Source organism: Aythya marila (genome assembly GCF_965140915.1).
Source record: "Aythya marila genome assembly, chromosome: 1".
NCBI lineage: Eukaryota > Metazoa > Chordata > Aves > Anseriformes > Anatidae > Aythya > Aythya marila.
In genome coordinates this window covers 174633267-174650205 of record NC_139042.1, presented here as the reverse complement: position 1 = coordinate 174650205, position 16939 = coordinate 174633267, and the positions used below count along the sequence as shown (strand labels likewise).

Genomic DNA, 16939 nt, shown 5'->3' with positions numbered 1-16939 from the left:
CTGTTTAAGGTCTGATGGAGCCATGGAGGTGCAGTATGGTGTACACGAAATGAATGCTCTTGCAGAAGAACCAGAGGTGGAAGGCCAACTAGCAGAGTGAGCACAGGCTTCAAAACATGCAATGGGCAGTAGGAACTGGGCAAATCACGGACCTTTCTGGGATGGAGAAAAATAGTGTAGGTGTGAGTTTTTGTCTGGTTTGCTACAAGAGGGACTTGTGGGCTTCTCTTTCCCATTTGACTTCTTGTTGGCTTTCCAGGTGGGTCCAAGTGGATGAGAATACCAATGACTCCAAAGCATTTGGGGATACACACTGCACATCACTTTGCTCTGCTCCCCTTTGTTTGGCTGCAGTCCGAGCTCTTTGCAGAGGACATGAAGAAAATGTAAGGGTCACCAAGAGGAGAGTTACAGAACCTACACTTTGTTTCCGAGACCCATAATGAATGTTTATGGTATTGTTGGTACCTATCCAACATATATTATCTATCAATTTATGTTTTGCAACTGGAAAACCTTTAAAAAATTAATATATGTAAAATAAAAAATATCACTTATAATTTAAATAACATTGTCGAGCGCAGTTGATGATGCCACCTAGTACAGAGATTACCCGACAGTTCTCTTACTGGAACGTATTTTTGTTCTTTTAAGTTTTATCTAGTTTCAGATATTCGTCCTGGCACTTTCCAGTACAAGAGACTGGGACAACGGACAGGACTTCTCGCTGTGCCTGGGAAAGGTGGGAGCTGGGCTGTGGCAGGTGGTCGGGCAGGCAGTGGATGATGAGAGGATGCAGCTCATGGAAGAGCTGGAGGTGGTGTGACCAGGGAGCAGGCTGGGACTGGGCAAAGAGTGAGAGCGACGGAGCTGACATGAGCCGCCTTATGGCAGCCCAAACCGGGTGTGTGAGGACAGAAGCAAGAATGGGATGGGGAAGGGAATGGACTTGAGAGGAGGTGGGGTTTAGGCTGTCACATCCGAGGAACTGAAACTGTGATGTGAGGCTGGGGAAACAGGCACTGGACACTTCTGCACTGGAGGCGTGAGGGCACGTCCAAACACCTGGGAGGACAGGACTGGGGGTCCCTCATGGCATCTGGGCTCCTTCCAGCACCAAAACCTGGACGTACACTGCCCCTCTGCTTGTTTTCTCTAGAAGAGAAGCCCAGGCATGCTTATTAGAAGGGAGCGAGGCTGCTCCGTAACAGGAACACAAGCAAAGTAATGGGGGCCTTTGGGCACCATCTGACAGGATCTAGGCACTGCACGAACATTTGGAGGCGAGGAGAGTAGGCACGGCCTCAGGACAGAGCTGCTGGGCAAGGATGGAGGGGAAGGAAGACCAAAAGGTGAGGGGAGCCAGGAGAAAGTGAAGATGCTGCCTCTCACCTGCAGAGGACTCTGGAAATTCCCAAGTCTGAGCATTGTGAATAAAACCTCCCTATTCTTCTTTCAAAGCTCATTCTTAATACTTAGGAAAGATGAAGATTCATACAAATTGATGCAAATTTCTGGACAATTAAAAAATTGGTATGTTACACATGTATCTTAGCCATAAGATATAATTCAAAACACACAGAAGCCCCCCTTTTGATTTTTTTTTTTTTTTTTTTTTTTTTTTTTTACAGAATTACAGTCATTCTCCTAGAGATTAATCTGCAGGAAAATGGAACAAGATTTTGGCAAGGCTCATTTATTATGCTTATACAAGATGTAATAGAACAAGTCTTGTCTGCAGATATTTGTGCCTGTGCTGCAAAGACTGACATAACAGAGCTTTCTTGCTGAATTTCATCTCTCATTTTCTCTGATGTTCAGACTTGTTCTGGTTACTTTGGCAGTTTTATAAGTTGTAGATTTCATTGGATGTAATTCGCCCCACTCCCTTCCTAAAAAGTGCTCGTAAATCTATTAAACATGCATGAAATTATAGGTGCACTTCAATACCAGCTTTACAGAAAAACCTCCCCATGCCTCCCCCCCCAAGAACCACCACCACACTGTTTAAGATTATCTGTTTATTTATTTAATTCAGTTAAAACAAACATACAATGTTTCATTGAAACTGTGTTGCGCTCTTTGCCAACAAGTGCCCTTAGACTGTTGGCCTCTAACAATACAGTGGATATTCACATATGTACACGGATGTACCGTAGGATGCCTGAAGCCGACGGCCTAACAGAGCTGTTAGATCGTAAAAGTTGTTAAATTACTGCATTCAGGAGATTGTAACATCCATGGTAGATTTTACAGGAAAAGCATACACGAACCTGAACTACGCTTTTTATGGACCCAAGTGACGCCTGTGTTTACTGCAACATATACATTTGTAATAAATACAACCGTAGTGTTTCCTACACACCTCAGGTGTTAACACGTTACCTCCATTTTTGTAGGTATTCCATGTTGTAAAAGGACCTTTCTTTTGACAGTTGTTACACAGATGTACAACATGAACAACTCATTGAAATGATGTAATATTTAGTAATGAGAGAGGAATATATACATAAATCCCGAATCCCAAACCTACATTATATACATCATACTTACAGTATATACACACATACAAGTTATGTACATAGACTATCATAAATATTGAAAAATAGGCTTAGGCTTAATGGATTAATGTTTTATAAATAATGTTACACTTATGACTGAAATATCATGGAAGACGGTAATGTCTAACTGAGGTGACAAAACAGTGGTTTAATACTGAAGCTGCTCTTTCAGGTGGTTTGTTATGTACGTGACTTTAAACAGACAAGTTTCAAGAAAACCATACATTCAAAATCAACCCAGCCAAGTGGAACTCAACTGTTGCAGGTAGAGAGCCAGTCAAAGGACACCACAATGCAAAAATCTAGAAATTGCTACACTAGGAGAATTAAGTGACATGTATCATGCAACATTATGAGGTGTCACCACAAAATTTTTTCTCCTCTGTCTATGGAGTGACTTCTTATTTCCACCTCCTCTCCAATGGCTACTGAAAGAAAGGAGGCTATTTTTCACTTTTTTTTTTCTTTTTAAATACTGGCAAGGGAAGTGTTTCATCCCTTATGTGCTACAAATTGCTCAAAGGTAGACAACATTTTAAATCTCTTCCACCCTTCTACATTTGTGGAGAGAAAGAAGAAAGCTGCCAAAGTACTGAGGCGCACACTCAGCACTCCTATACAGTGATCAGGTATCATGGGATAGTTAGCCATGGATGTCAAGTACCTGAGGCAGAGAAGTACCTAAGGAGCTTTAGTCAATGCTGACTCCAGGATCGTTAATTGTCAGTTGAGTACCACTGAACTAATGATACAAACAACACAAAAGGAATCTAACTTCTCGTTACAGTTTTACGTTACAGACTTAGCGACCAGTACTTATAGCCATGCAGAAGTATCGATACAAAATACCTGCAGTTTTTTTTCATAGATTTTAAATGGCTGGGCAGAGCTTGATGTTATCTGTCAAACAATGACCATGATTTAGATTTGTTCCTGATTGATTCTACAAGAGCAAAAAGTCTTGGGCACTGTCTAACCAATGGAATACAGGCCCCTACTTGTTCCCTCTGACATAAATACTGAGCAGAACACTAAGTTGGATTTCTAAAACATTAAGTTAAATGAAGACAGCTGACCACATTGCCATGATTATTTCATTAATAATCTCTGTCTAGGCTTTTGTACCCAATATTGTTGTGTTTGAGAACCTCTTATAAGCCAAGTACGCTGTTACACGAGTGTTATTTCTCTTCAACCTGGGATAAGAATGAGAGATTAAACATGCACTAGAAACAAAACAGCTATCACAATCATACAGCACCTGTTTCATCAGCTAGCTAGCTAGGGCTCGTAAGAAACTTACCTATTTCTGAAGCAAACAAGGATGAGATGACTATCCAGTCTATGAGGTTATCTTTAGTACTACTATACAGTATAAATTGGAAGAGGAATCCCAGTTGTGTTTGTGAAGAGAGTTTGTACCAAGCATGAAACACTGGTGCAGTTATTTTGTGGATTTGACTCAGAAACAGAATAGTCAAGTAATTCAAAATCCAATAATGGATAAGTAATTTGAGAAATACTGTACAGTTTTGGAATATTATACAACTAGTAAACTACATTAGGACCTTTTTCTTTTCCTACTGAGTGTTTCAAGATTGGACAGAAAAAAAAAACAACAACAAACATTGCTACAACTGACAGTGGACATTATTAATAAACAGAACTCCAGGAGGGAGTTTTATATCAATGGCATGATACGCTTCAGTGCCATTTAGTTTATATCTACAACAGAAAACAAACAAAAAACAAACAATAAAAAAGCAAAAAACCCCAAACCCTGTCTTACCCAATTGCACTATTAAGTACCTCAAGAAGGGAAATGTCAACACCATCTTTTTGAGTTCTACATTAAGTATGTTTTCCTCAAGCATACCTGTTCTAAAGGGTCATTATTTTTTAAAGCTTGAAAATTTGGGTTTCCACACCATTTTTGGAAATGAAGATAACTGTAGTTTAAGTATAGTGAAATAGGACTGTGAGGATTATTTTCACTATACTGCAGATCTATTGAATTTTATGGGAAGCATTTAAAATTGGAGGATTTTAACTTAAATTGGTTCATCTTCTGTTTTGGTCATCAGAAATATTTTTAAAATAAATTTTCTTCTAGTTATGCCTCTACAGAAAGACAAACTAGATTTAATTTAGGACACTGATTAAATACTTTTATGAGTTCTTCTATGGTATTCTCTCATGCTTTTTAGAAAAAAAAAAGTTTCTTAAAGTCAAAATAGTGCTTTTGAGGTCCATAAGAATTTTTGGTACAAAAAATAAGTGTTTCTCTTTCTCTCTCTCATTGGTTATTTAAACACTCTGCTGTAAATTAAGAGTCACTTCTCACATCAAATGGTTCCATTAGGCACATTCAAGTAAAATAACAAAATATCCAAGTAACAATGACGAAAGCCAAACATGGCTTGATAAAAGTCTACAGAGAGTTCTGTCCATTCTCTGGAATGGAATAAAGTTGTCACTTCCTTCAGCCAGACACTCGTGATTTGATGTCAATACCCATTTCCATCATGCAGAATAGTTTCTTAAAGGCAGAGTTCAGGTATTCTACAATCTGAAGAACCATCAACAAAGAATCTGCATTTTAAAGGAAGCTGAATAGCTCATTTTCATTCTCAGTAGGTATCTGAGTGAACACTGGCATTTGAAGTGGAGTAGCGAGTATTAGACCAGGACAGTTAATGGCCATCAGATACATCACTATGGGTCCAATCTAGAATAATCAGCGTCATACACCCAGTCATCACAACTATACCACTTAGAAAGAATAACGCAGCCTGAAAAGAGAAAATATAAAGAAGCGTTATCAGTTTTTGCTAGTGTATCTATAAGTCATGCTCATATAAGGCACAAATGCTGCTGCTCATGGGGGAAGGATCAACTATCACAGTAAACAATAAGGAGATGGACATCTGTCTTGTAACTGGGGTCTTTTTTCAAATAATACCTTTTTTTTTTTTTTCCAGTAGAGCAGACCTCACCCTCAACAGAGGGAAATTAATGTAGCTCTGCTGATAGCAGTCAGGCTGTGCCACTCTGCACTGACTTGACTGTTAAGCCAGTAAGTCTGAGATCAGTAAAAGCACCAACACCAGTCAGTCAGGAAGACCCAAATCATAGGTGGCGGTAAACTGTCATGAGGTAAATTAGATGAGTAAGTCTTGAAAGAAAATTTAAAGGGAGAACCACGAGGCTTTTTTGGATAGCAACTGTTGAAAGCTGGTTCTCATCAGCAGCAGAATGAACTAAATTTAGCACTATCACTGAGATGAGATTAAAAGAAAAAAAAGCCACTGAAATGAATTGAGCCTTGTGATGGCTCTCTCCTCAGTTCTGAGTACCTATATAACTTCTACATGTTAATTAAAATGACATTCCACGACAATTCATTGACTTCCTCCTTTACTAGGATTTCAAAGTCATGAAGAAGGAAACTAAAGTTCTTGCTCTGCATTAGTAAAAGCAAGTGTAACCATTCTGTGTTTGTCTATACATACCCCAATCTTTTGCACTGACTTCATTGGTTCCTTCTTCACTAGTTTGATATAGAAGGCAGAAGGCAGAATAAAGATCAGCATGGCAGCTGCAGATGCACCTGTGTTTACAAAGCACAAAAATAAAATTTTGTGAACAGGTAAATGTAAGTGAAGAGGTAAGTATAATTTAATTAGATTGTAACTGCATTTTCCAAGACTTAAGGAACTGCCTGAACTGATATGAAAATGCTTACCAATGAATCCAAAGATGTCTCGAATAGTAGGGACGAAGATAACAAGCACGTTGGTAAATGCCAGAAGAACAATTGTAATAGAACAGTGACGCCACCAGCTGAACTCTTTCCCTGCCCACAGTAGCTGGGTAATGGAACTGCGGATCTTTTAATGAGAAGAAAAATGTAATAAAAAAAGACATTAATTTTCATTGTCAAAGTCAGGGGAGTAACCTGGATTTGAATATTTTAGCGTTTTCCTGAAAACTTCAGATTTTAAAGTTAAAAGAACTGAAAGTAAAATCTATTTTAACTGCTTTCAGTTACCTAGATTTTAACAACAGACAGTAATAGACTGAAAAAAGTCCCAAGGAAAAACCTCTTTTTTTAGTAACAAAAATCCTTTTTTTTCCCTTTAAATATAAGGATGCTGCTCAACAATATACACTTAAGTGGCCAGAATTCCTATTAAAAATGTACTTACAAAAACATACTGATTTCTGTAAGCTGATAATGTAACATGACATCATAAGACGATAACATAAATTCTTTTAGAAAGTAGCAATCTGTACCACCACCAACAATTAAATCAGATCAGGAAAACAATATAGCTGTGTCTTCGTATCTACTGCTTTGTAAATGTTGGCTATTTAGTTATTTCATTTAACAGCATAGAGACATTTCAACAAGCTTATTAGAATAAACTTTCTTTTTTTTTTCCCCCATGTTAGAGAAAATTCTAGAAATTAATAAATTGAAGTTGCCAAATCAACAAATTACCGTAGCAGGACAGATGAAAAAATGGTAGTAAGACTAAAAGAATCACTTACTGGGAAAATAACTACAGGTACGGTAAGGGTTACAGCCATAAGTACAGCGAGACGCACAATAAGAAGAAGAACATCAGGACCCAGATAAGCAGAGTATGTATGAAGCAGTTCTGATTCAACATTTCCTAAAAAGAAAATGGAATTTTAATTAGATGTAGTTAACACACTTCTCCAGTATGTCTCCAATTTTATGCAGAGATAACTTGGAGGCAATGAATCTGTTTTAATCCAATTTTAATCCCGTGCCTTAGGCATAGTTCTACTACCGATCTAGTTTTGGGTGCAGACTTACAGAAATATTAAAAAAAATACAGCGTATTTGGAACCCAAAGTTAAAACTAACTTGCTCTACCTTAAAAATAATACTGTGGTTTTGCAGTGCATTAATTATGTAAAAGCAAGCAGAGATGGCAATATTTACCATAAAATGTTAGGTATCCAAAGAGAGCAGCCAATAAATACATGAGGAACATGGCAAAAAAAGATACGTAGGACACATTCATCATCCTTTTACGGCTTCGGCTGTAAGAAGGAGAAAAAGAAATACTGTTAGCAATGAGAGGATGACAGTTTACACTACTTTGTTTATGCAGTAAAATAATGGGATCATATCTAGCATTTACCCTTTCAGTTCTTCATAGATGGGAAGAATTGCAGGATGGCAGACGAAAGAGAATGTTAGGATTGGGACAGCATAGACAGTCTGGAAAACACAAATATGTATTTTTTTATTAAATAAGCAGACATTAGAAATACAGTTAAAAATTCCACAAATTTCCAGTTTTGACTTAGGTTCTCTCTTTCATTTTTTTTTTTTTTTCATAAAGACTAGCTATTCTTTGTAACTGAAACTTTGGCAAAAGTGAAACAGCAATTTTATGGTTGTTTTCTTAAACTCAGACCCTGAGATACCAAATACTCTCAAATCTCACTCAACTGAATAGATTTGTGTTTAGAATTATTTCTGCAACTCATCATAGCCTGATCTTTATATTGGCTATTATACATACTTCTTTCCCATGTGTCAAGATTCATCACTGTAATTGAGTTTATATGTCAGAGTCAAGGCTTGAATAAATTAGGTCCTTCTTCCCTTGTGTATATAGTTTCTTTCAGTGACTGTCAACACAGAATCTGATTTTCAGTCAGTTACCTGTGAGTTGAAGATGAAGTATTTTGGCTTGCAGGCATCATCACTTATGTTTTCATGTACCGAAGGTGCCAGTGTCGCATTTATTAATGTCACGTTCACTATGTCACTGCCCATAGGGCAAGGAATCTGAAACATCTTCCAAATTACCTAGAAATAAAGTAATGCATTTATTGTTACTTTGGCTAATGCAGTATGTGAAACTTTTCAGAAACTCTGTTTAATTCCACTTCAAAATGCAGTTGGAAGTCTACAAAATTATACTTACAACAATCAGGAAGAAGACCATGCAAAGTAAGGAAAAACCACTGGTATAGCCCAAATATCCTGTAATCAAGAAAGATAAAAAAACAAAGTCTAAGACACAATATTCATGCCATACTAAAATTAAGACAGTATTTTCTGAAAGTTATTTCCTTGGATTGCCATTTTCCTTGCATTGTGTTAAAAAAAATATATATATATATATATATATATATATATATATATATATATATATATCAACTTTGCAATTAATCTCTTCTCTGGAAGTTCTCAAAGTGAGTTTGTGCTGGTGAATTTTTTTTTTTTTTTTAAGTAAAAAATGTTATTTTTCATTATTATATACTAAATGTGACTGCAGGATTAATTCTAGTGGAATACCCCCAGCAACAAGTTTGCCTTCCATTCTGTTTGTATTGATTCATTTAACTTGTAGGAATTAATAACTGGAAGTCTTAATGTGAATTGCTTTCTAAAGTTATTAAGGTTCCAGTACAGGATTATTTGAACAAATAGTGTGTTATCTAAGTTACACACATATATCACTGAATTACAGACACTTCACGTAAGGCATCTGGTACAAATATTCTACTACTGCTTGGGAACTAGAATGAAAAAGGTGACTTCCGCCTACACTGGTAAGACAATTTAACTGCCCAGGGCTAGCATTCCTATTCTTTTGTTACAGGGTGGGTAGTAACACTACTACACTATTTCACAGCTGACCAAGATAGGTCAAACTTTGTGATTAAAACACAAAGTACTGCTGATCCGTGTTCTAGAGCTTTCCTATCTATTGTCCTTTTGTATTCCACAGACACATCTGTTGCCTTAGAGGCACTCATCTTGACCTTTTTTTTTTTTTTTTTTAAAGCAGGTTGAGAGCAATTACCTAAAGACTGAGTAGTCAGATGAGACAAGCTTAGAGACACTGTCAATTCACACAGCACTCCAAGACTCAAACATCCCATTAGCCATTTCCTCACAGTGTTTTCAATGCATTTTTAATTCAATTGTACTCTACTGCTTACCTAAATTTTTCAGTAACGACAGAGGAAGAATGAGGATGACAGACACCAGCAGCACTAAATAGTCGCCATTAAGATACCATTCTCTGTAGGAAAAAGAGTATTTGTAAGTAACTGAAGCATTGAAAAAATTACATTTGCTGGTTAGTCTTCACACTTATCTTTTCCTACAACACGTGGCTGCTATTTACATAAATGCACTATCTGATATCACAAGGGATTAGCATTCAACTTACTATATGGACCTAGAGCACTACAATACCTTCCTATCTCACCCCAAACCTATGTTGTGCCTTTCCTTTAGTGTCCTTTTCCAAAATTAATATGCATCTGGAAGTCAGAAGACGAAAGTAAATGACTGACCAGAAGGAAAGTCAAGTGGGATAAACCATGAAGAAAAGTAATTTGCTTAAATGTTGATTCCCAACTCTCCAGATGTATTAGAATATAGCAGGGCCCCAGCAAGGTAATAATCCACTTTAATGCCAGTAAAATTCTGTTGGGTACCCTGCGGGAATTACAGAAAAACAGATGAGGGCTGGAGTTAAGGCAGTAGCTCAAGCCCACTGACTGAAAAATACCAAAAAAAGCAGTGGGATTCTACTGGAAGCATGTTTAGTCCCTTCCAGTAGGGAAACTATGGTAAGAAACTTAGAAGTTTTTTCCTTCATATTGGTTTTGCCCTTTATTCCATAAAAATCAAAAGCTATTTTTGATCAGACATTTTAGAGAGCTAGAAGGTGACCGTCTTCCTTTGAAATATGGGAAAACAATCTCTGTAAATATAATGCAGTTTCACTGAACTAACAGGAAAACTGATCTTGAATAGTTTATCGTGGCAGAGCAATTGCTTCCTTTATATGATCCTACAGGAATATCCCATATTCTTTAAGTAATTCAAATAACACTAAGCATTTATTTCCAAACATTAATACTTTAAATACTGTTAGATAATGTATACAGAATATATTTCAAAATTGTGTATTATTTAAACAAAATTTAATAACCCAATTGGAAATTTGTCCATTCAAACTCAACAGCTGCGTTATAAGCCTATTATAAGCCCATATGCTAGTTGAAATACGGAATAACTTTAACAGACTTGCTCTGGATATATGTAGCAAGTAAAAAAATGATTTGATTCTTTCCCCAGCTTTACCTGGGACAGCTGAATGTAAAAAATGTATTTTACAAAGTTCAGATGTGTAGGACATTAACGTGGTAAGCTCTTATTTCTCCTCTCTTATTTTAAATGTAACAGGTAAATTTAAAAGAAATCAGAGCAGACTCATGGCATTTGCAAGTCATAAGAATGTGCACACTGTTACAGTGTATGTACAACAAAGCATTGGGACTTTCAAACCAAGGACTTAACAGTTTTTCAGTACTGAGGACTGAAGAATGGGACTGCACAGCTTCAAAATACAGCTGAGTACTTTAAAAATTGCAGAACAAACTGTAAAAATGGAGATAGTCTTTGTAATGTTGTTGCAGAATTCCAGAACATTTTCTTCTACAGTAAGCATTATTTTGGGACATTTAAACAGGTAAGTGCTTACATTTTAGGCACCAGGCTGCCAGAGTGGAATCCATGCCAATGGATGCCAATTCCCAGCCTCTCCTAAGCAATGCATGGAGAGAGTCAGTTAAATGGGGTCCACAATTGCTACAGCACTGAGAAAAAAATTTACTTTAAATCAGTGTACAGCTACCTAGTATCAGCCAACAAGAAAACACTGTAGATACAAATCTCTCAGACACTGCTGCCTCAGTTGCAGAGCAGCAACTTTATTTATGCAATGCAACTCACAGTGCTGAAACTTCCCTCTTGAATTACAATTGATTTTGAATTCTTCTCTGAAGACAGGTCAGTTAAAAATATGTCTCCAAGCCCCTTTAGTAAGTACTGCCGACTTCCTTAAGAAGTGGAACATAAGGACTTGGATTCAACCAAACGAGGGAAATGAACTGTCCCACGAATGAACTTGTAAGATCTACATTATTAAGTAAGTCAGGTATTGTATTCTTCATCTGAATACATTAAAAAACAAAAAACTAGCACTGTCATCATGATAATATCCATCAGCAAGCTGTATGAACACCAAATGGCTTGAACCCCTTGGGGAACACAGGCAGAAAAATGCCTACCTTCTGAACTCAGGCTTAGGTGTAAGTTGGAGTCTTGAGCTGCTCAGCCCTCTCAAGACTGGGACACTTCAGGACAAGGCACAGAAGTACAACTCTGAAGAGTGAGATTTATAGCACTTAACTCTATCCATCTAAGTTAGGCGTCTTGTTTTAGATAGCTGTTTTTACATACCCTCTCAATACAAAGTGATGTGATAAATCACTCATCGGAGATGCCCAAAACAGGTGTCTAAGTCAGGTGCACTAAACTGACCACTGCAAAGAACCTGCTCTCTTCAAAAATTATGCAAAGACCAGAGCAATGATGAGCTCAAAATCTAACTTTCAGACCAGTACAGTTAGGTAACATGAGCTCTCCCCAAGGCATCCTCATTAAGAGCCAAGCAGGAAAGCCACAAGGGAGTTAAATTGTCTCCAGGACTAACTGGCATGATTCAGTTCATGTCATGAGTTCATGATTCTGGTCTTGGGCATATGAACTCTTTTAGTTCAGTGTTTAGTCCCCATACCTTTTTTGAAAGCTGCCCCTTTTGACATTTATTACATGACTTCACCTAACTTACACATTCAATCACTTCCCACAGCGTTAATATGAGAAAAACAGAACAATAACTGCAAACTAGTTGGAATATAATTTAAAAAACAACACATAATAGCATTTACCTTTCCTTATCATGAGTATGTACTGCCATACATATGTTATGCATACATATGTTAACACTTACCTGATGTTCTTTAGAGAACAGCTTTCTGTAATAAGATGCAATACCTGTGTTTTTCTACCCTTTTCCAAGGACAGGCTGGATCTAAATGAAGTGGAGCACTCAGGGGAAGGGCAAACTTACTGTATCTGTCTGAGTAAGAAGCTACGCTATGGTGTACCGAACGTGGTCTTCATATAAAAATATATACAGTCTCCAGATTTTTCTCCTAATAGTTTCTCTGATGAGGAGTTCTAACACCTACCCTGTGTTCTCTTCGATGTTCATAAATGTCTTGATGACCAATGGTAACTCATATTTCACTATGAAGAGGTAGCTTGACATAGCTGTAGGTGAATAACATCATAGATCATTACAAATATAGAATATGTCACAAGATGCAAGAATCACATAACATGTTTCATAACCTCACTTGAACACAAGCAGTTAATGAACACATGTTGTGTGAAAAAAAGTCTCCACAATAAGTAGGGAACAATTATTATTGACAATATAGACATTTTAAGATCTTGTCCTCACCTCCAATGTTCTGCATTGTGATTGATCCAGAAGCAGCAAGTTTTCCAGCCATACCAAATGCCTTCATTCCCAATTGCTCATATAATAAAGATCCTAAAAGAAAGCAAAACAACCCATTGGTATGGCATTTCCCCAAAATACAGCATGAAACAAATACCACGCTTGCAAAACAGTACTTTGACATACCTCCTTCATTGGCAGTCTTCAAAAGGAGATGCACTGAATACAAAGAAACTATTGAGACAAATAGCAGAAGTATCCTGGGGGATGGAAAAAACATGCAACTTTGTAACAGCCATAAATGATTTATTGTAACCTTATTAAATAAAGGCAGATCAAACAACAAAAGAAAAATCGTCTTAAAATATTATCTGGGAATAAACTGTAGACTCTAAGGCCAGCTAAAAGCATTTTGAAAACCCAATTAATGCCTTGTTTAAAAAGGATTTTATATGAAAATATATTTCAGAGGAACACATTTTAGAGTAATTCTAGTGTAGAATTAATCTATTCAGTATAAGGTAGCATAAGCAAGGACAAGTATCAGGTCATACAGTTGGATACATTTGATATAAATTATTTAACAAACTACCGATGGCAATGGTTTTGGATCATTATTGGAAACTGTATTTCTCCTGTCTTCCTTGTTCAACAAACAGTATGTCCTGAGTATATCATCAACTAAAACTGCAGCTAAAGTAAAGACTACCTTAGTCATGAACAAATCAGCCTTTCAGCTTAAACATGTAAACATTTTTTTTTTAATGTAAAGATTAAACTGCAAAAGGAAGGATGTACTGAAAATGAATAAATGAATGTATGTTGAGAGCTGTGCACTTGGTCTTTAAATGGAAATATGAGCTTACATTAAAGAAATACTTTATTGGCTCAAAAGTTATTTTTCCTGTGTGAATTGATAGTGGCTTGTTTATCTTCGCCACAGATTTTACATATATTACTTGTAGAAACACAGCTTTGAAACACCTAAAATTCAGATCTCTGAAGTGAACCAGAGCAAATGCACTTACTGGAGTGGCACACTAGGGGGGACTTCTTTACAGCTTATGAACACTGTGGAAAACTACAATGTATTCAAAACCCCCTGGCCTTTCTTACACCAATAGGAGCACGCTACTTTATTGTAAACTTAAGAAGCAGCACGTCTGCTAAAAAACGTGAAGCTCCTTTTAGAGCTCTCAGTGTAATCTGTCAATTTCCTTTTGTGTCATTTTTAGCGTTGCTGGAATTAGTAAATATAGTATAAAGACATGGAAACAAGAACATTTAAGAAAAAAGCTTCACAGATCTGTTCAAGGGATCCAGGAAACTTGTGGTAGCATGCCAATTCTACACCAACGCATGCACACACAAATAAACCTCTGTGTTTCTGACAGGCACAGATTTAACCAGGATTTAATTTAGGCATCAATTAGAAACAGTACAGTGAGATGCATAAAAGGTTACATTTAATTACGTTTAATTAAAACAATACAGGTTCTGGATCCTTTAGTCCTAACCTTGAATAGCTGCTTAGTGTGTTGACAAGATCAGTCAGCAAACTCATCTAGAAGCTCACTCAGTTTCTGGCTTCAGGACCGTATCACTCGTTTATTTAGTACAGCGCTGACAAGTGATTCCATGCAGTCTTCTAAGAATTTACTGTCATAATCAACTGCATCTGGATCTGAATCTGTAACCTAGTTATTAAAAGATGTCTGTAATGCCCTCATTGTCATCATAAGCCCTCAGTATCATTAGTGATTGACACTTCTGCTTTCCTGCATCAGAACTCTACCAAGTACGTCAGATCTTGAAGCGTAACAGGCTAGTTTATCTTTGAATCAGTACTAATGCAAATAGATTTCAATGTACTGTCTGGAAATGAAAGGTAAATAAATGACCTCAGCACCCAATTGTTAATTTGATAGCTTTAAGCATTCATTCTTCTTCAGAAAAAGAAGCCCCCCATCACGTGGGGATCTGTTTAGATATCCAACTTTATATTTCCTTCTCCCTTCATTTCTTTTTTTCTTTTTTTTCTCCTCAGAGATGTTTTAACACGTATTATTCTGGTTATCTTATGCCTGCTACAAAGTATCTTCATAGGGCACAAAACTGACGTGTGAACAGGTGAAGTATCTCCCTATTCTTAATTCATGGCAAATTGTTCCTTCTGCTTAGTATCATCTAAGCGAGTACTAGGATTCCCATTTGCACACAGTCACTTAAATTGCATGTTGTGTGAGCCAAACTGCCTTCAATATATGAAACATCTCCTTTCCCAGGACATTTTAGAAGCACTGTAGGTAACTGTTTCCTCATGCAATTTCCAATTACGCTACTACAGTCTTCTCTTACACCTGAAATGTTCTGCCAATACAGACATAGCAATAAAGACACGCTGGTTATTCCACATGCAGGGAGACAAGAGATTTTTATAGGTGTAGTTCAAATCAGTTCCCTGAATTGAGTAAAAGCACAGCAAGAAAAAGGATTTCTGCATTACATTACGTACATTATTCCTTACAGGCATAACTATGTCAGTGGAGGAAAAGGACACCCCATCCCCGATCACTGATACCGGGACACAGGATTTTTTAAGAGTAGAGAAGGCCAGATTTACAGAGGACAAAAATAATCATCTTCCTCCTAGTTTTTTCTTTTAACTCCCTATAGCCAAATCCCATACTTTCTGTGCAATTATGACTTCCAGTAATGACCACAGGAATTTTTCTATTGGTTTTCGTTTGAATGAAGTACTTTTCAAGGGAAGTCTATCAGTTATTCACGAAGAATCTACAGCTAAGAAAGCAGCAGAAAAGTCACTGTAAATCATTTTGTACATGAGACAACTTGGAATGTAGTTGTTTAGTTTTTACATGTCTCTCCAAATGTATCACAACTATTTCAATGAAAACAATCCGTAAATACTAAAATGCAATCCTGCACTTACGGCAATGACTAGGTTATTTTGTAGAGGTCAAATTTTTACTTCAAACATTTATTCATTATCAGTTACACAACAGAAAGTTTTTTTTTTTTTTTGATGAACCAAAAGATACTTACACAAAAAGAGCAATTCCAGTGTTAGCCATGGCATAAGAAAGACCAAGGATGCCACTACCCACAATAGCATTGCTCAGATTAAATACTGACATTCCAAAGGAAGTAGTACCCGGATGCTGAGAAAAGGGAGATAGGTCATAATTAATAGAAAGTCGTTACTCATTTCAGAATTAAAACAAACATCTATTTGGCAAGAAAGCATTTTTTCTGGTTTTGAAAGGTCATGACTAGGTACTTACATACTGAGTTTCATATTTCTTCTTTCCAGCGTTGGAATCGAGCAAGAAATTCTGATTTTCCGGATCCATATCTGCGTAGTGGCTGTAGAAAACATCACACCGTCAGCGACCATCGCGGACAAACTCGCACAGCCACTTCCCGAGTACCGTTTCCATTAGAAAGCGAGGAAATCGCGCCACCCGCCCGCAGGGGAGAGCCTCCCGAGGGCACGGCACACCGCCCGCACACCTCTGCGGCGGCTGCGGCCCCGGTCCGTCCCCGCACGCCTCGCCCCGTGACCGGCGGAGCCCCCTGACCTCTTCATAGCGGCCGGCTTGGTGGGGTAGGGATAGCTGAAGTCGTTGCTGTTGGAGCTGTAGCTGCTGCTGTCCTCGTCGGGCGAGATGTTGAACTTGCCCATCTCGGCGCTGCTCATGGCGCGGCGGGGCTGTGCGCGGCGGTGGCGGCCGCTCTTTTGTCCTTGGCGGCGGGGCGGCCGCGCCTGCGGGAGGGGGGGGGGGGGGGGGGGGGGGGGGAAGGAGGAGAGGGGGGGGGGGGGCGACGTCAGTGCCGCAGCGGGAGCCGCGGCCCGTCACGTGGGCGGCGCGCGCCGAGTGGAAAAGTACCAGCGCGCGGGGCGGGGGGCGCGCGGCGCGGGGGCGCGCGCACAAAGGTGGCGGCGGCGGCGCGGGCACGGCCCCGGCCCCGGCC

At 38.2% G+C, this 16939-nt stretch overlaps 1 protein-coding gene across 2 annotated transcripts; it reads right to left on the bottom strand.

Annotated features, from left to right (window-relative positions):
• Window positions 1-2006: 2006 nt before the first annotated feature.
• On the bottom strand, window positions 2007-16733 carry SLC38A2 (solute carrier family 38 member 2). 2 transcript variants are annotated; one of them, XM_082774304.1, is made up of 15 exons: window positions 16546-16733; window positions 16249-16330; window positions 16010-16125; window positions 13130-13203; window positions 12944-13036; window positions 12669-12750; window positions 9558-9640; window positions 8534-8592; window positions 8269-8415; window positions 7739-7818; window positions 7537-7637; window positions 7116-7240; window positions 6307-6451; window positions 6074-6171; window positions 2007-5353 (listed from the first exon to the last, which is right to left on the bottom strand). In XM_082774304.1, exons 1-15 carry the CDS (start codon window positions 16662-16664, stop codon window positions 5255-5257), a joined length of 1503 nt encoding a protein of 500 aa, XP_082630430.1. In that variant the 5' UTR covers window positions 16665-16733; the 3' UTR covers window positions 2007-5254. The 2 variants fall into 2 exon arrangements, with proteins under 2 accessions (XP_082630430.1, XP_082630429.1); XM_082774303.1 differs by having other exon boundaries at window positions 6074-6451.
• Between the last annotated feature and the right edge of the window lie 206 nt (window positions 16734-16939).